Here is a 19803-nt window from a genome sequence, read left to right as displayed (position 1 = left end):
TCCGAATAACTTTCTTGATGACCACCGGCTACGAGATATTTGAAGGAACCGCAAGCACTTTCTGCACCAAACTCGCCGAACATTAGATCACCCTAAACCATTGATTCACCCTAGGCCACACTTCCTTCTCCAACCTACACTATAACTGAATATGATCAAAAGTTTATGGTAGCTTTTCACAGCCTGCACAACTTAACAACTATTATGTAGTTAAAATTGTCAAAAGGGATGTTTTGAAATTTTAACAACTTAGAAAAATACTTGATAATTTCAACAACCACCACTTAATGCTTCCCCTAATATCAAATAAATACAAAATGAGAACGATCGTTGGATAATTGTATTGAAAATCCACATAAATAACAAAATAGATGGGAAAAACACTTGCAACGACATCAGGCGTACGCCTTTCCAGTCACATGCCAACATTCTTCCTATTCATGCTAATACACTTTGTATTTCATACGCAAACATTAAAAATATAGCATGATTTGAGCAAATATAGTATGCTTTGAGCAAAGTTCTATTTCCAACAATTTATTTCAATAAAAATGCATATAAGAACTAAAAAAAATAGAATAAAGGAGCCAACCATCACAGGGCGTCGGTAATCTTCTCAAATCAAATAAAACACAACAAACCAAATAAAGTTTGGAAATTTTCTCAATGGCTATAATAATGTTCGCTATATTTCAAGAATAAGTCAAAATATTAACAATTTACGCAAAAAAACACAAAATTTGATAAAGTCAAAATATTAACAATTTACCCAAAAAACACAAAATTTGATACCTTGTGTTGTAGTGACACTTCGAAGTTCTCTTCCGTCTTCTCTAGTGGAAACAGAGAAGATGAACCTGTAAAAAAGTTGTTCAAAATAATTAGGGTTCTTAAAACAGAATCAAAGCATAAGAATATTGTAATAAACTGTTAAACAATTCTTATCCATATCGTGATAACTGAAATCAAAGATCAAAACAGAAATAAGTTATTTTGACTCCAATGGAAATAGGAACCGTATAGAGGATTCAAAAGCACCAGATTAGTTTCAATTTAAACAAATAACTTGTGAAATCCCTAATCCCAAATTAACCGGATCCTAACAATATAATATCAGAGATGGTCTTCACGACTTTGATCGTCAGAGATGCACTTCTAAGAACCCTAATCCCAAACTAACCAGAACTAAACAACAAGAAAAAGATTGAACGGATGAAGAAATATGATAGATTGATACGTCAAAGCTGATGATGTCCGGAAATAGATGATGATTAAGATTAGGGTTTGTGTGATTGAGAGCTACGTTTTAGAGAGAACAAAATTAACAACATTATTAATAGTTACGAACAAATTAATTTGATACCTGATGATGCTATATTCAGGATCGTTGACTCAAGATCATGAGTATGATTTCTTCATAGAATGTGAAACCTAGGGTTTTAGAAAGGATATAAATCTGAAATCAAGTTGTTATATAACAAATCATATGAAAAAAAAAACAAAGAAAAAAGAATTGATTAGAAGGTGTATTAATAGTTAGCAAAAGGATAGAAATTACCGGATGATTGTAAATAAGATATCAAGGAACATTGCTGCCGAAATTGGTAGTTGGGGTTTGAGAGAGGCTGAACAATAAAGAGGGTCTGGCGTGAAGGAGAAGAATGAGATGTGTTGAAAGATTTAGGTTTTTAGTTGGTTTATATACTTGGGTTATAAAATGGGTCGGATTAGCAAAACGGGGCTTCACTAATGAAAAAAGCGGACCCGAGATTTTTGGAGCCAAAAAGCCAATTTCAGTGGCCTAATAGCTTGACACACCAGCAAAATTATTTATGTTTATTATATATAACAAATAATAGATTAGTATTATAAAAAAATCATTAAAATTATAATTACTAAAAATATAGCGCATGGTTAAGTATATAACAAAAAAATATAGAAATTATGTAGTGGTGCACATTCAAAATCACAACCTACGTTTTAACACACATGGGTAACTAACTAATAGACAAGGGGTATTGTTTGATGTTAAATGGGGTTAGTCAAGTTTCTTATAAGCATCATCTTCTAAGAAAACACAGTATCACTTGATTTTTAGTTATAAAACTTGCGTATAGTTGTATTTTTAGTACTGGTTGTGCGTTCTTAAGTCTTAACAAATGGTACTTAGAGTTGCCATTTAGCGATTTTAGTCTAGTTGTGACATGGATGGTGTTAGCATATGTTGTGACCTTAGACTATCCGGTGTGGGGTATGGAGAGAGGGAGGGGAAACCCCTCCACGTCCCTACACCGCCCTAGGAATGGTGTTTAATGCCATGGAGGGCAAGGGGCTTGAGGATCTTCACATGGCGTGGGGGCACTTGGGGTTGAGAGGTCGACGATAGTGATTGGATGATGGGAGGTGGATGATGGTTTTTGGGTTTTGGAGGGCAAAGCCCTCTCTGCCTACATGATGGAAAACGTCCCCCTGCATTTTCACAACTACACCGAGCAGCCTTAGTTACCTTAATTGACCTTAATTTAATGGAGACCAAGTGGCTCCATGGCTAAGTAGTACGCGTAGTGTGTGATTGTGTTAGAGCAGAACAATCATGATGTCTTGTACCAACGTCCTTCCAAATGTGTCACGATCAGAAAATGTCACATGATAATAGAAAATGTTGAAACATATACATTGGATCAAACGTACTATATATTAATTATTGAAGGAGAGACCCACCACATGCTTAGTTTTGATGAGAGGGTTTTTGGATGAAAAGCCAATTACACATCGGTAAAACGAAAAATCTCGAAGCAAGCTTCATGGGCTACTCTTCCTTTCACTAATTAATTTGAGTAAGGAACCTCATATGACATATGTTAAGCTTTGGCTAAGTAGTTATCTTTAACAACGAATAGGAAAGAGATTGAAGGAGAGAGTGAGACGGAAGTGAAAATAATAGGTAAAAAAGTGTATTAGAATGACAGGAGAACAAGACAGATCCGAATACAAGGTTGTTTTCAGTTTTTCTTTGCATTTTGTTTTTTTATTCTTTTTATTATATTAAAAACTAACAAGGATGTCACCTTGATCATAAAGAAACCTTGTGTACCTTAAATATAAAATGAAGTTTAATATCTTAATTTAAAATTTATTTCTACAGAATTGTACAGAAGGCCTTATAAGATATGATATTATGATCACGTGAAATTTGGAGATCACATAGCAAATCGATATAATATACAATAATAGTTGATAATAAATTACACTTTAGTCCTTCCCAACGGTTCCAAACTATTTTCCATTATAGCACGACCACATGTTTGTGGCGGTATAAACCCCACTAGAAATCGACTCATGAACAACCGACGTACGAAGCAACATGGCCCACAATAGATATTCATATATATATATATATATATATATATATATATATATATATATATATATATATATATATATATATATATTTTTTGAAAACCTATTTAATATTCATTCCAATCATCTGGGCAAATTACATAAGGATAATAGGTAGACGAGCAACAAACTTCGCCGCCCGATGGCTCACTAGTTTGGTCATATTATGGATTTATTAGAGGAGTGACACCAACTCTCAACCAGTTAAACACAGAAGTGCAAACGCTTATTGAGTACACTTAGACTAATTGTTATGTCGTTATGACATTCCCGACTATATGCAGGATTAGCCTATAAACAAATGGTTAAGCACACCGTCAGTAGATAAACACTTGACGTGAACTTCTTAAAAATTAACCGATATGAACTAAAAAAATGGAGGATCCAAACTGAAATAAGTACAAAACTAAAGGTTTAAAGAGAAAATTTAAACAGAATCAAATTGTTTCCTATCAAGGCATAATAGTGCTGGTGGACCAATAGTTTTAAGTGGTGTGATCATGTGTGATGAGGCCTCACTATAAGATAAGAAAGGGTCAATGTCATAGTCAAATAAGTTCATAATGGCCACCTTCCAACTCCACTCGTTTTGCACCTTGTCACATGTAAATACAAAAACATCAATACCATTTTTGGTGCTTTGATAACACAATTCCTCTACATCTTTGCTTGGGACACCTCAAAAGGGCCACCGCCACCTCTTCCATTATCACCACCGCTACCACTACCGTCATCACCATCACAGTCACCGTCATGATCACCACTTATTTCTAAAAGAAATGGATGGTAAGACCCGAACCACATAAATTGTCATGAGATTGTCATCAACCCTCTATTCCTTTTTAGCCCGACTATGTAATACTACACAAGAAAGAGGCGGCAATCTTACCACAAGACCGTCATTTAATTATTTTCTCTTTATATGTACTCTTCTTTGTGTCTAACACATTGCATTAGGAATGAAAAAGTCGCGTGTTTTGACTATGAGTCTTAACCATATAACATTTCTCTTACTTCTCTAGTTGTTCTTAACCACCAAGATTCATTCTTTCTTCCTTTTCATTCAGGGAATCGAGTCCATAACATTGCATAGAGTATTCTTCCCACGTGGTTAGGATTTCTCGGATTCTTGGATTTCAAGATGGAAGTAAAGCAACCAATGTTTCCGACAACATACGACAAATTGTATGGTAATAGGAAAGAAAGGTATAAGGATTCAAGGAAAGAGAAAGAAGGAAAGGGAGAGGAAGAAGAACACTTGAACTTAAGAAGCTTGTCAAAGGTTATAATCCCTCCATTGGGTGCTTCATCAGGTGATACACAAAACCATATCAACTCAAGATCCTCCAAAATCATCTCACCCATGGACTCCAAATATAGGTAAAAACACATTTCGATGGTTCATCTATTCATAGACCGTCTTGGGTTAAAAAGTAGTATCGCGTACTATTAGATCTCATTTAACTCGTTTCCTTATAAATTAGAGAATTTAGTAACTAGTTCTCTTGCTAAACCTTTATCAATTCTCTTAAAACTTCTTGAAATTGTGATATTTCATTTTCTTGAAAGATTCAAGCTTAAATTACTAAGAAAGCGTTATAATCTTAGTTTTACCAAGTTTTTATATACATGATTTGAAATATAAGTTTTACTTGTTTTGTTCTAGGAAAATTTTCTTTAAAAACAATTATAATGTTTTGGACTGATCATTAAAACTGTTTCTAAATTATCTTTTGAATAAAATTATATATAATTTTAAAAATTATCAATAATGAAATATAACTAGTTTAAATAACTAACTTTAAAATTGCATGTCTATTGTACATAAACTTAAATGGGAATATGGGGTACCATCATGTACGTACAACATCACATGCATGTGATACATATCTTACATAAACATATATAATGATATATATATCACCTCCAAACACTCCTTTAATATATTTCATACTTTAAAACAAACATAGCAGGACCTACTCTTTTATCTTCTAGCATTTTATGGTCCACATTTCAGTTTGTAATACATTAGGGTCCACACTTCCAACATCATATTATCTTCAAATCTATTTTTATTTTATTTGATTTTATTTTTAACAATTTATGTAGACAATTACAATACAGTTGAACGTAAATAATTAATAATCCTGAATATATGAACTCAAAATGCTGATTTTAAAAGCAAGAAATCATATATAAATTTTCCTTAAATTATGTATATTTATAAGCATATTTAGCATTTTTCAGATTAGTTCTTATCCATCAAGTAGGGTTCCATAAAAAATACCCAATAATGTAACCATAATTAAACTAAGTATGATGATTCAAGTGTGATTTTTCTAAAATTGAATTTTAATGATTACATGAATATAAATAACCCAATCAAACTGTCATTAAAACCAATCTTAATACTTTTTATAAGTATTATATGAACCAGTCTTAAAACTTTTGGTGCTGCGTCGCAGCTTGTTGTTCGTTTACGTGTCATTCCTATGTAATTTTGTTTACTATAAAACATAAATCATATATTTCACCAAAAAACTTGTCAAGTTACATCAAAAGAGAAGGTAGACAGGCAACAAGCTGCGCCGCCACCCCTTTTTAAATTGCAAACCCTAACCTTCCAAAGACAAACTCCTGGCCAGGGTTGTAATTTAAATAAATGAATGTTACTAATATATTAACAGCTTTGTTATATTGTTATATTTGCCCAAAAGTAAGTCGGATTTATCAACTAAAATGAGCTAGAACTGACCCACAACATCCGTTATGAAACAACCAGACCATCTATGACCAGATTTGATTAGTTATAAAAAGCCTAAAAAACCAGAACATCTATTATAGATAAAAGCCTAAAAAACCAGAACATCTATTATAGATTTGTTTGTGACTAAAGTGGGCTTGAATTGACCCACCACTCTCCACAAACGTTCGGTGTGGATGGACCCGACCATAGAAAACGGTCTAACTGTTTATAACTATATAAAATATTATTTGAAAACAACTAGAATTAAGCCCCTAGTCGTTGAGGTGGAGGTGTGAAACCGTGCCAAAAAAGCACCAATAACTATGTCGATTTAGGACCTGGACGTTGAATCGCACACGCACCTTGTGGCGTGTTAATTTGCAAAATTTAGAACAGAACTTAAAAACACTGAACCACACACGCACGTTGCGTCGTGTTAACTCACAAAATTTAGAACGAAACGTAAAATGAAATTTGTGAAAGATGAACAATATAGGGGCCCAAAGTTGAAAGTGAAAAAAACTGTGAGGTAAATTCTAAAAGATAAAAGTTTTGGATTATTCGTAAAAAAAAAAAATCAAATTTTGCGAGGTTAAATTGTAAAAGATGAAATCACCTTATGCATGAGTTACAAACACCATTATACATAGAAACGTTGCAAATTAATACTATACTATGTAAATTGCAGGTATTGGCAAACACTAATGGTTGTAATGGTAGCATATTCTGCATGGACATACCCCTTTGAAGTTGCCTTCCTCAAATCCTCTTCACATACACATAAACAGCTCTACATTGCTGACTCCATCGTCGATCTCTTCTTCGCCATTGACATTGTTTTGACTTTCTTTGTTGCTTACGGCGACCCCACCACCCATCTCCTTGTTCGCGACCCCAAAAGCATCGCCACCAGGTATATTTCGTTTACATGGGCGGAACCAAGGAGGTCAAGAGGGTCTATTGACCTTCCGGTCATCAATTTTTATTAAATCTTTTATATATAAAGTCATGAGTTTTTTTTTATATAAAACATGAGTTTGACCCGTATAAAAGTTAATGATGACCCCAACTAAAAAGTCTTGATTCCGTCATTGTCCTTTTCCAATTGCTTATTGATTCCAAATGTTTCTTTTCTTTTGGTGGGAAATTAAGGTACCTATCAACATGGTTTGTAATGGATTTGGCATCAACATTGCCTTTCGAATTGATTTCATACTTGTTTACCGGACATCATCGTATGAGTCTGCCATATACCGTCTTGGGTTTGCTCCGATTCTGGCGTCTCCGTCGCGTGAAGCAGTTTTTCACTAGGTTAGATTGAATATTAATCCAGTAGCGTACATTACATGATTAGGGGTTGGCTAAACGTACTCCTTAAATTTTCATTCGTAGCCCCTAAAAACATCACATCAAAAGGCTCTTTTTTGTCTTCTAGTGTGAAAAGATGAAAATGATTTGACAACTTCGAGGGGCACAACAAGTAAAGTTGAAGAGAGATACGTTTAGCACAACCCATAAATTATTCTGTAAATTTAACTTGAAGGTTGTCTTCGCAGGCTTGAAAAGGATATTAGATTCAACTACTTCTGGGTCAGATGTGCAAGGCTTCTTTGTGTGAGTCAATAAATTACAAAAAAAATCAAAAATCCCTACATTATAATTAGCTTTTGGATCAATAATTGTATGTTTAGATTAAAATTTGTTATGGTGGTGTGATAGGTGACTCTGTTTTTGGTACATTGTGCGGGTTGTATCTACTATTTGCTAGCAGTGTTGTATCCACATGAAGGAAGGACATGGATTGGGTCTATAAACCCGGGTTTTAGGAAAGATGATCTTTACATTCTATACATATCCGCCATATATTGGTCTATAACCACCATGACCACCGTCGGCTATGGTGATCTCCATGCTGAGAACGCTGCGGAGATGGTGTTTATTATCTTTTACATGCTCTTCAATCTTGGCCTCACCGCCTACATTATCGGAAACATGACCAACTTAGTAGTTGAAGGCACTCGTCGCACCATGGAATTCGTAAGTTCTAAGTCTTGAAACTTTAGAAGACTTTCAAAGTCAAACTAGTATGTTCCAAAAATCATATCTTAGCATGAACTTGTAGAGATTACATGGCCTGCATCTTTTAGTTGACTCTAATTGTTATGGATTTCATGTTATTGTTGACTTTAGTGTCATAGTATTAGAAGTTTATACAGCTTTTAAAGATGGAGTCTATGTGGTTTGTATAACTGACGCGTTTTATGTTTATTGCATTGTAGAGAAATAGCATTGAAGCAGCATCAAGTTTTGTGGGGCGGAATCGGTTGCCAACTAGGCTTAAAGAACAGATACTTGCATACATGTGCTTGCGGTTCAAGGCAGAGAGCTTGAATCAACAACAGTTAATCGAACAACTACCGAAAACAATATGCAAAAGCATTAGACAACATTTGTTTTTGCCAACAGTCGAAAAAGTTTATTTGTTCAAAGATGTCTCCAGAGAAATTCTCCTGCTTCTGGTAAGAATTATTATCCAAAACTTTTGACTTTTTTTTCAAGTCAAACATGTTACATTTGGAATCCAGATTTTAGTTAGATGCTTTAATGAGTGTAACAGTTTTGAATATTGAATATGATCCCTTTGATCTTAAAAGTCAAACCATGCCATTGATCTGTTCTTGTTTTGCTATTTGAACAATAGGTTGCGGATATGAAGGCTGAATACATACCACCAAGAGAAGATGTTATAATCCAAAACGAGGCACCTGATGACGTATACATAATTGTTTCTGGTGAAGTAGAAATCATAGAATGCGATTCAATGGAGAAAGAACAAGTGGTGGGCGTGTTACGCACATGTGACATCTTTGGGGAAGTCGGTGCACTTTGCTGCAGACCACAATCGTACATCTACCGAACCAAGACCCTGAGCCAGCTCTTACGGCTCAAAACCACAGCTCTCATTGAAGCAATGCAGACCAAACAACCCGACAACGTGTCTATTCTCAAGAACTTTCTTCAGGTTTGGTCAAAACTAGTGCAACTAATATCACATAATCACCCTTTATGCACATTACACGAGAGCTTTGAACCGTTAATTATTACTCCACAGCATCACAAAAAGCTTAAAGATCTAAACTTGGGAGACTTATTATTGGACGGTGGTGAAGAGAGTATAGATGGAGATCCAAACATGTCAATGAACTTGCTCACTGTTGCTGGCACGGGCAATGCTGCGTTTCTTGATGAACTCCTTAAGGCGAGGCTTGATCCCGACATTAGTGACTCAAAAGGAAGAACCCCTTTGGTAATCTATTTATCTTTTTATTCTAACATCTTTCCAATCGTGATCTATCGGGATGGAGGAGGTAAAGTTTGCCCCCAACCGTCCCCAGAGTGGGATATTACTGGGTACGTTTGTTTTTCTCTTTCTGATCACACATGTAATGAATTTTGTTTCGTTTGCATCAGCACATTGCAGCATCAAAAGGGCATGAAGAATGTGTTTTGGTTCTTCTAAAGCATGCATGCAACATACATCTTAGAGGTACAGTCAAACTAACTCTAATTAACATATTTTATGTAACAAAAAGATAATTACAATAAACCCTAGCTAATATATTCTATCTAAAAAATTTGGTGCAGATGTGGACGGTAATACTGCACTATGGGACGCCATAGCATCAAACCACCATTCCATATTTCGGCTTCTATTCCACGCGGCTTCCATATCCGACCCGTTTACAGCGGGTGAGCTTCTGTGTACAGCAGCAAAGCGAAACGATCTAACGGTGATGAAAGGCCTGTTGAAACACGGTCTTGTTGTAGACTCAAAAGACCACCATGGATCAACAGCCATGCAGATTGCTGTTTCGGAAAACAACATCGAAATGGTAAAGCTGTTAGTGATGAATGGTGCGGATGTGAATGATCACACAATTAGGAACCAGATCCCTGAAGAAAACTTGATGGATTTCTTGGAAAAAAGAGAGGTGGGACACCGCATTGTGATGCTGGAGCAGGTGCAGGAGCCAGTGGTGGAGAAAGCTGGCTGGAGAGAGGAGGCGGAGAAGGGTATTTTGGGAAAAACACAAGTGCAGTTTGGTGGCAGGGTTAGTATTTATAAAGGGCTTCCAATGGTAAGGAGGAAGATTGGTTGTACAGATGCTGGTAAACTTATTAAAATGCCAAATTCAGTGATGGAGCTCAAGATCATTGCAGGTGCATGTTTGTACATTTTGGATTATTATTAGTTGTATGTTTTGTTAAACAATGTTGCTTATATGTTTTATTTTTTTGGATTTTATAAGGTGAAAAGTTTGGATTTGATGCTACAAATGCAGTGGTGACAAATGAAGACGGGGCTGAGATTGATGACATTGAAGTGATTAGAGACAATGATAAGCTTTTTATTGGAGATCTTCCTTAATTTAAAAACAAATGTTTGCATTTTGTCTAGATTTTATGGCATTTCATCTAATGAATAATATAGATGCAAACATTTCATCTTCATCCATGTTTTTGAAATTGGCATCATTGATGGAATATAAGTTTGATAAATCTTTTGAAGATGAAGATAAAAAAATATGGTGTTGGATTTTGTGGTTATATTGGATAACTTTAAGTTATACAGTTTGGTTATGTTGATCAGGGAGTAAAATATGGCACATGAACAATTTAAAGACATAGTATGTAACATACTTGCTGATGTAAACTATGAGATGCATAATTGGTTAAAGAGTATGAGGTTTTGTATCAAAGAGGGTCAAGTAATCCTCCTAGGACCAGAAAGTAAATTTTAACAATTATTTGGGTCTGATGATAATTTGTTTGTTGTTATTTTTTGAACAATTTCAAGGCGTGGTGTTCGTTCGTTTGATAATAAGACGAATTTAGAAAGCTATCTTAAGGATGACACTGAACAAGCAACGGCAATTTTAATATTTTGACATGGTGAAAGCTAAGTGCGTCTATGAATACAACTCTCTTAAAGATGGCAAAAACCTTTCTTTATTATTTTTATATGCTTGTTTTATTATGTACTTGATGTTATTTTCTTTTTTGGATATTTTGGCTATTATGGTTTGTATTGTAGTTTCATAGTGGTTTTTAGTACGACTGGACATATAATTTGTAACATGCCTACACTGGAACATGTCATGGATATATCTAACTTCATTAAGCCCAATACAAACCCATGAAGATTAATCCACGTTTACTTATTTGCGGGAGTGGATAAATCGACGAACACAATTAGCCCAATCTTAACTAATCCTCTCAAGTCGGCCCACACAAAAAGCCCGAGTTCAGAACTTTCGGTACAAACCCGGCCCCCAAACCTGCTAAACCTGAGACTGACTTGACTATACATGTATTATTTGGGTTTTGGCGTTCCACGTTTGACACATTGCTCACAACTAGATTAAAATGAACTAAGTTGGACTGATTGGCCGTGTAATGCTCTATCTCAAGTCCTTATCAAATCTAGTTTTACACCCTTACTAATTCCTGGCCCGATCTCGAGCCTCTTCAGTGGCGGACCATGATTTTTTTCCTTTGTGGTTCACTTTTTCGGTGTTAAGATTTTTCATAACCAAAAGTTGAATTTTCAGGCCGGTCGTTGTTTGCGTCGAATCAAGTCGGGTCGGGTCAGGTCGAGGAATATACTAAAAATGATATCATAATAAATTTATCAATCTGAAACGGTTGAACACATTTCACATGATATGCAGAATTTCTTGGTTTGAAACAGTTGAACTTAAAATGACCAATATAAGTGGTGTGAGTTGTGAATTTGTTTAAGGGGTTTTTTACATTCTTAGGCTATAGGGTGTGGTCATGACCCCCATGGTCATCATGACTCGCCACATCAGCGCCTTGTCATCCACTTCTAATCTATCATTCAAAACCACCACTCTAAGGTTGTGGTCATGACCCAAATCTCTATTCTCTTATTTAATTTATTTTTGTGAAAAGGAAAAAAGAAATATTGAAAAAGGAAAGGAAGCAATGAGCCAAGGGGGTGGTAGCAATCCGTTAATAGTCCTACATGGCGATTGATGACCCAACCCATGCCCCCCATACCCTTCAGCCTTAGAATCTATCTATACTTTCTATAAAAGGAGAAATCCCAATGACATAAAAAAAAACTGATGTGTCAACAGGAGAGGCTGTCCAACAAGGCTTTTCTTATGTCATCAATGATGAGGTGGCAGTCATAGAGGGAGCATAGTGACATCATAATTCAAAGATCTACCATCAAACCACTGCCCCACTTTCAAATTTCAAAGGTCTGGCCCACATTCAATTATCAAATCACTGATGTTCATTCAAAATTCAAACCACTAATGTTTCATTAAAATGGGAGGGTAATTTGAAATTTAAAACTTATAGGGATATGTAATTTGCATTTAATGTCATCACAGATTCAATTCTTCTCTCTCTCTCAAATATAAATTCAAACCCAAATCCAAACCCGATCATAATTTCAAAAATCCGTTTCAATCTCTCTGTCTACTCTCTCTCTCCATTCTTCACTAATCAAAATTTGAAAATCTGGGCTTCACTTTCAAAATTCAATCCATTTCTCTCTTAACTCTCTATCTCTAAAACTCTAGATACAGAAAAGAGGATGAAAACGACAGAGGCGTTGCTGGTGATGTCTGTTTATTCATAATGTTTAACATCGATTTGAATATTATGTAGACCAATGGTAGTTTAAAAATAGTTATTTTTTGATTTTTTCTTTTTATCACAAACTGGATGTTTATATGCTAAATGTTCTTCAGGTAGATCTTGCTGGATTTGTTATTTGGTGTGGAAGTCTTGAGTTCGTTGGCCGAACTTCGAAATGTAATCAAGGTTATAAAATGGATCTCAACTTTATTGATGAAGAGGTATTGTCTGTTTGTGTCTAAAAATCTATCTCTTATACTAAAGCAAAATAACTTTGCCACCTCACTTGATGATGTGGCATTGCTACTTATGCAGAGAAATGTGAATTTGAGCGGCAATTCATTTTCTATGCATTAACTTCACGCGGCTTATCAATCCTCGCCCTTCTCTCTTCAATCTAAAACATATTTCCATAATTATGAAATCCTTTCATTCCACGCTTTGTTTCCAAATCAAAAACCCTAAAATCGGCGTTTCATTCTCCTTATGGTCTCATGTTTCTCTCATCTTCGTCTCCTTTCATAGCCAATATTTTCTTCTAATTTTAAAATTGATTGGGTTTTGTTGAAGATTGTAGATATGCTCTTTGTTTTTCAATCGAATTTAATAGGTACGTTGCCCAATTTGTCTGATGTTTTTCCCCTTTTTGTTTTAGTCATCTTCCAATCACCGACCCTTATTCTCAGTCGTTATGATTTGTTGATGATTTTTAGGATGAGATTGATCGGTCAAAGGAGTTGTTGATTAGAATTGCTGAAAGCTTTTCAACCCCTAAATCACTAATCGTTGCGGCTCAGTTATCTGAATGGATTAACCTGTTTTAAAGACTGTACTATGATATATTCTTTCATGATTTTTGCCCTTTTCTTTAGAATTCAGGTTGCAGAGAGATGGAATAAGATGGCGGAGCGGAAGAGATTTTTGATAATTAGAAGGAAATTTAGCGTATGTATGTTGAAGACCAGTCACCCACTGCTTCGAATCTAACAGAATCTGCTATGTTTTGGTAAGTGGTTCATATTAATGTTTTGATTTGAAATTTCAGTTTCTTGATTGTGACTTGCGATTTGCCTTTCTTTTGTCGTTATTACAGGTAAACTGATTTTGTATGCTTCCTACGATGATGATCTGATTAAACAACTATTTGGGTAAAAAGAGTTACGAAAAAGAGGAATTATAATTTTGTTTTGAACAAAGCACACTCTTTTAATTGTTTTCGGGTCGGATTTGAGAAAACGAAAGCATTTACATGGTGACCTTTTTATATATTTATAAAATCACTCAGAGATTAGTCATTGTTATTATGGATGTTTGAAGTTGGCTGGTGTTTGATTTGTGATCTGCTAGGATTTTGATGAAGCAACTGCAGAACTGGATACCCTAGGAGAGGATTCTTACAAGGACAACCCCGTGATTATGAAGCTTCTTCGCGATAACCTCACGTTGTGGACTTACGACTTGCAGGTTGGCCTTTTTCTTTCGGTTGGATCTTTAACTATAATGGGTTCTTGCTATCTATGTATCAACTATCAATTGCGATGTTGGTTTTATGTAGGGGAGTAGTGCGAAGGAAATTAAAGAAGAACCTAAGGCCGGCAAGTAACGACTTTCCTTTTTTCCTCACGACCGATATATGGTTTGTAACTGTTTGCTTTTTTTATTGTAAAAAATGCTATGCTTTACGAGTATCGAGCAGTAGGAATTTCATGAATTTGTATTCTGAATATTATGCCTAATTTTATTGTGAAAATTAAGCAGCATCACCAACTATTCAGATGAACCACGCTCCTCTTACACATTTGATCGAACAGGGTATAGGCGAGTGTAAAGTCGAATCTGATAGTTTTTTATGTCTGTTGAATCGAGCCAGGCTCTCGAATGAATTACAGTTATTTGAAATTGATTAACAACTCCTACACCAGGTATAATGTTGATTAGAGTGAGATATTGAAGTGGTAACTATGAGGCTGCACTTATGAAGGAGATAAAATTGTTATTTATAGCTTTAACCAATGACCGTGATATCACGTTAAGACTCCGTCTTTTGTCAGGAGGTTTGTTGTATCCGATGTCCGGAGGTTGAGTTGTCTTCTGAAGTTTGGTGAGGATTTGTTTCTCAATAAATGGGGTTATTTTGAGATCTTTCTAAATGATGGTTTTTTTTGGGATATAAACGGGGTCTTTCTTTACGTTTTAAAAGTGGCTTCTCCATGAACAGCAAGTCCGGATGATAACACATGGGTGTAAACAAGTCAAATGATACGTGAGTTACTTGACATCAGCTAATTAAAAGCATGAATTAAGACAAGCTTAATCGGCCCTAGCTATATAGGCTTTCTTAGTTTAAACTTTAATCAGCGAGTATGAAATTTGGTATTTTTCTTTAACCCGTACTTGGCAACAACCAAATATTAGTATAGTAATGTATCTAAATTGGTTGTTGTATATAGCGTGCATAAACTTCGATTGCTTATTCAAGATTATATGCATATTAGAGAGTACACTAAATCATTTGGGAGTTGCTTATTCACCCCCACAACACTATCCAGTTGTTATTATATACTATTGTATCTAATTTTTTCCCCTAAGTTTATATCATGGTTGATTTTTTTTTTATTAAAACACAGGTATAGGAACACTCTACATCCTGACTGTGTTACCGACTTTTTTATGTGATTCACTACTACCTCTCTTCGTTAATTCCATATTTGTTTTACCAAATAAGTTAAGTTATTGTCACTCATATAACCCACTTTGCAGGGCAAGACAACAAATACAAGAGGCATTCACATTCTCAGATAAATTGCACAAGGTCATATATCACCCTTACGTTCTTTTTAATTTTAATACTTATAAGAATACCATAAATATATTATTGTCATAGATTTTTTATATAACGATGGTGTTTGTTGCCGCGAAAGACGAGAGTACACACAAAAACGTTAGCTCTTCTGCTAAGTTATGCATCATCGTTGAGCTACTTTTGAATAATTAGTTTTTATTGATAATTGTTGTGTGATTTTTTCGATGAATCAGGTGATGACAACGGTGTTGAAGATGCCATCACACTGCCGAGGATGCATCAAGAAGATTCAAGATCTGGACAGGAAGACCAAGGGTAAATAACTATTTATGTGGGTAAATAACTATTTATGGATATCATATTTTGAGTAGTGCGAGTGACACCATCTTTTAACGTTGTTAACTATCGGTGTGAATGTTTACAGGGTTTGTGGAGATATCGATTGATAAGAGCAATGATTTGGTGAGGGTGAAAGGAGCAATGGACATGAAGTTATTGACGACAACTTTAAGGACAAAATGAATAGAGTGGTGGAAAGAAGGGGAAGGGTTACGGGGAGGGGGAATGGAAGGAAAGTGGTGTTGGTGGGCCGACAGTGGCTGGGTATAGCCATAGGATGGAGTATTTTGCTGGTCAAGGTCAATACAAGTATTCACAATATGTAAGTTAACCTGGTTTTGTCGCTTTGGACAATGCATGACACTTTTTAATCAAGATATGAGAAGTTAGGGTTTTCTTTGAATTCGCAGTCAGATTTCTACTTTCAAGATTTTACTGGAGGTGGCAATTTCAACTGGTATCTCTAACGGGTCAAACATATAAAATAAAAAATATTTAGATAAAACCTTCTTCTGAACCAAGTTATTCGACAAGTTATATTATTATTGATTGCTTATAAAAATGGTTAAGCTTTCTGGGTCAACAAAACATGGTCTGGTCTGTTTCAACCTATGCCAGAAAAATATAAAGTTTTTGGTGTTGAGGCGTTACTCAACCTCCCTATTTTGCCACCTCTATTGTTCAGTTTCGGATAATAATGCATTATAACTACTTTTAAATTCTGACAAAGTATCAGACATTTGTAAGCGAAATAAACTTAGGTTGATTGTGGCACACATAGGTTATATGTTTTAAACTTATATGCAAATCATTCTTCTTCCTTCAGTATTATTATTTTCGGTTCATGGGTCAGAAGGCCATCAGTGCATTGGAATGCATACTGCTGTCGCATACCAACATGGTGCACATTCTTTCCTCTCACAAGAAATATTCTACTTCATATTTGTTGAACTTTTAAACTGTTTGTCTTTTTTTAGGTTATTTTACTTGAAGAAGTTGTTACGAGTCAGAGCAGAATATCTCAACGTAATGCAAATGTCGAAAGTTTTAGGCGAGCAGCTAAACAGTGGGCACCCGGTATGGCCCGTTGTGATTCACGGTCATTATACGGATGCTGGTGACTTAGCGGGCCGGTTATCCGATGCGTTAAACATACCAATGCTTTTCACGGGTCATTCGCTTGGTCGAGATAAGTTGGAACAAATTCTGAGACAAGGAAGATTAACGAAAGATGAAATTAACACTGCGTACAAAATCATGCGGAGGATAGAGTCGGAAGAATCGAGTCTTGATTCATCTGAGGTGGTTATTACTAGCACCCGGCAGGAGATTGATGAACAGTAGCGGTTGTATGACGGGTTTGACCCGGTTCTGGAAAGGAAACTTCGGGCTAGGATTAGGCGTAATGTCAGCTATAATGGTAGGTTCATGCCTCATATGGTTGTAAGTACCAAAAATGTTCTTATGTTCTGTTTCTTCTCTTCAAGTCTTAAATGGGTCAAAATGGGTTGACTTCTGTATTGGTCAAAATGGGCTGGGTTGGGTTGACGCAGACCCCTTTAACCACTTTTTATAACAAGTAATTAGTGCGTCAAACACGATTGAAAAAAATTATATTAGTTCAGCAATAATCTATTTTTAAAATTGTTTTTGAAGGTTTTATGCATTAAAAATAGACTTTGGACGACCTTTTAGGGGTGTAAATATTTTACATGACCCGTAAACACGACACGATTATGTGCTAATTCTTTCTTTTGATTATGTTATTAGAAAACATGTGCTAATTCTTTTTTTGAATTGTTAAATAACATTTTTTTTGTATGTTTTGGTGACTGTGTAACCACATGAAAGGTGAGTTTGTGGTAGTTTAGTTGTTTCATTCAGTTAAGAATGAGTGCGAAATGAGCTGACTGATGTTTTGGGTAGGTTTGTATTGTATTGTATTGTATTGCAGAGAAGGATCGCGAGTTGGGGTTCGCGCATAGTGAAATTAAAAGTATGAAAGCCGTTGATGTGTTTAAAGAAAACTAACCCGAAGAGGTGCATATAAGTTGGACGTAAATAGATGATAATGCTTCGGTTCAATCAGTTTTGAAAAAAAAATAGACTAAATAGTTAACTATGGTTTTAGAAAATAACAAACTAAACCGGAAAGGGTGGCTTAGTAGTTTGGCGAGTTGGTTGTGACGCTTTGAACTGATCTTTTCTTTTTTATTTAAATTCTTATAGTTCAATGGTTCAAACGAGACATTCAGTGAATGAGTATGGTTGCGTCTAGGGTGAACTGACGGCTGAAGCGACACAGGCAACATCCACGGGTATTTTTTTTTGTATTTAAAACCTGGATTTCTAGACAACAAGATGATTTATACAAATTGAATTACTGATACATGTTTTTAATGTTTTCTGTATGACAATGAGGAGACATGGAGGAGTACTGGTACAATGGATTAGCCCTGCAAGTTGTTCAGTCTTTTTGTCCGACCAGTTTGATCCTCCTAAAGTTCTTTGTGGTAAACCCTAATATATGTGTACTTTAGTTTTTTCGTATTACCAGTTTGGAGTGCCGGGCAAACGGTTGTGATTGGAGCCTTAACATTTGCAGCTGCATTTGGAATGGCTAAGGCTGTGCAGGGGTAGTAAATGGTTACTTTGTTATTGATTCTGTTTTTTTTCACTTTTAAAGTCACACATGTTTTTTACTTTTGATATTGTAATTGAGCTCTATGGTAGATTACAATTAAATTGATTGAATGGTTACACAAGTATGAAAAGTTTCACATGCTAATAACCTCAATACTTAGTCTGATGCATTATTTTTGTTGTTTAGGCAAAAATGGTGCTTGATGAGGTGGGACCAGGAGTGTTCGGCATCACAAGAAACAATGAGTCGATTAACTGGAAGGCAGCTATAACCAGCTATAACTCTTACGACTCTCTTACAGTTTTTAGTCAACGTGATTACGCGAACAGTTTTGGTTCTTATGTTCGCGCAAAAAGAGACTCTTTAGTACAAGACAGGCCGGTTTGGTCTGGGCCTCAAAATAATCTGCACGGTAAGCCAAAATACACACACATTTATGTCATGATATTTTGTCTGACCATTTATTTATCTAAATGCAATTACCCGAGCGTACCTATGCCTACCCGAGCACACATTGATTTGGGAGGTTGTACTAATGTTTGTGAGTACTGTAAAGATTCTATTTTTTTTGTATGAAGAGCTGCTGAAATTGTCCCCTTAAAAGAGTAGACTGAAATACAATACATGTTGTGGCGGAGGGGCTGTACGAATTGACTTTCCAAAGGACCTGCCAATGTCGATAAAAGATCTATATTCTATACTACATTTTAAGGCAAACATACGCGTTGCGGAACCATACCAGGGTCGTAACGAACCAACTGATACTGGCCAAACAACACCGGTACGAGTATTTGTTTTTATGGTTTTCACTCGATGTAAAAGACGTGTCGATGTTGGCGTCTTCTCCTTTCTGCACTACACCGTTTCTCATGGTTTTTAGTGGCTACTTTGGATGGGTATACAAACTGTAAGTTTTGAGTAGGCTGTGTCTTTTGTTTTCTATTCTATTGTTTTTTTTTTTTGTTAAGGGTTGTATGGTACCTTGGGGTTTTGTTTTGTTGTAGTCTTTCTGCAATTACTAACGTTGCTGTTGTACTTGATAAATATAGCATATTTCCATATTCATCATCCCTAAACATAGTTGTAAGTTTTTTATGGTCTACATTCAAGTATTTTTTCCATGCTCATTTTCTTTATTATTATTATTATTATTATTATTATTATTATTATTATTATTATTATTATTATTATTATTAT

The 19803-nt window shown here is 35.4% G+C and overlaps 2 protein-coding genes and 3 long non-coding RNA genes across 7 annotated transcripts; all 5 read left to right on the top strand.

Annotated features, from left to right (window-relative positions):
• The first annotated feature begins 3885 nt into the window (after positions 1-3885).
• LOC110885371 (potassium channel AKT2/3) lies at positions 3886-10657 on the top strand. Of its 3 annotated transcripts, none has more exons than XM_022133054.2 (12): positions 3886-4185; positions 4467-4779; positions 6834-7058; positions 7298-7456; positions 7702-7759; positions 7865-8182; positions 8425-8664; positions 8847-9167; positions 9258-9452; positions 9617-9692; positions 9791-10366; positions 10456-10657. In XM_022133054.2, the coding sequence occupies exons 2-12, from the start codon at positions 4541-4543 to the stop codon at positions 10572-10574; spliced, it is 2526 nt and encodes an 841-aa protein (XP_021988746.1). In that variant the 5' UTR covers positions 3886-4185; positions 4467-4540; the 3' UTR covers positions 10575-10657. The 3 variants fall into 3 exon arrangements, with proteins under 3 accessions (XP_021988746.1, XP_021988747.1, XP_035834386.1); XM_022133055.2 differs by lacking the exon at positions 3886-4185 and adding an exon at positions 4214-4323; XM_035978493.1 differs by lacking the exon at positions 3886-4185 and adding an exon at positions 4268-4366.
• Positions 10658-13540: 2883 nt separating this feature from the next.
• Positions 13541-14899, top strand: LOC118482856. The gene is made up of 3 exons (XR_004869032.1): positions 13541-13826; positions 14168-14284; positions 14376-14899. It is a non-coding gene; the product is annotated as an uncharacterized LOC118482856 (long non-coding RNA).
• Positions 14900-15580: 681 nt separating this feature from the next.
• LOC118482855 lies at positions 15581-16150 on the top strand. The gene is made up of 3 exons (XR_004869031.1): positions 15581-15632; positions 15857-15938; positions 16048-16150. It is a non-coding gene; the product is annotated as an uncharacterized LOC118482855 (long non-coding RNA).
• Positions 16151-16198: 48 nt separating this feature from the next.
• Positions 16199-17329, top strand: LOC118482854. The gene is made up of 2 exons (XR_004869030.1): positions 16199-16284; positions 16789-17329. It is a non-coding gene; the product is annotated as an uncharacterized LOC118482854 (long non-coding RNA).
• Positions 17330-18213: 884 nt separating this feature from the next.
• LOC110882175 lies at positions 18214-19568 on the top strand. The gene is made up of 3 exons (XM_035978492.1): positions 18214-18475; positions 18793-19018; positions 19185-19568. The coding sequence occupies exons 1-3, from the start codon at positions 18389-18391 to the stop codon at positions 19205-19207; spliced, it is 336 nt and encodes a 111-aa protein (XP_035834385.1). The 5' UTR covers positions 18214-18388; the 3' UTR covers positions 19208-19568.
• Positions 19569-19803: the final 235 nt, after the last annotated feature.

Source organism: Helianthus annuus, chromosome 10 (genome assembly GCF_002127325.2).
Source record: "Helianthus annuus cultivar XRQ/B chromosome 10, HanXRQr2.0-SUNRISE, whole genome shotgun sequence".
NCBI lineage: Eukaryota > Viridiplantae > Streptophyta > Magnoliopsida > Asterales > Asteraceae > Helianthus > Helianthus annuus.
This window is presented reverse-complemented; position numbering and strand designations above follow the sequence as displayed.

Bases quoted from the DNA above. Each gene is read 5' to 3' on its own strand.
- LOC110885371 (XM_022133054.2), top strand. From the start codon at position 4,541: ATGGAAGTAAAGCAACCAATGTTTCCGACAACATACGACAAATTGTAT. The intron at 7,059-7,297 runs GTATATTTCGTT...TGGGAAATTAAG, and splicing joins CCCAAAAGCATCGCCACCAG to GTACCTATCAACATGGTTTG. The intron at 9,453-9,616 runs GTAATCTATTTA...CGTTTGCATCAG, and splicing joins CAAAAGGAAGAACCCCTTTG to CACATTGCAGCATCAAAAGG.
- LOC110882175 (XM_035978492.1), top strand. From the start codon at position 18,389: ATGGAGGAGTACTGGTACAATGGATTAGCCCTGCAAGTTGTTCAGTCT. The intron at 18,476-18,792 runs GTAAACCCTAAT...TTTGTTGTTTAG, and splicing joins TCCTCCTAAAGTTCTTTGTG to GCAAAAATGGTGCTTGATGA. The intron at 19,019-19,184 runs GTAAGCCAAAAT...TTTTGTATGAAG, and splicing joins GCCTCAAAATAATCTGCACG to AGCTGCTGAAATTGTCCCCT.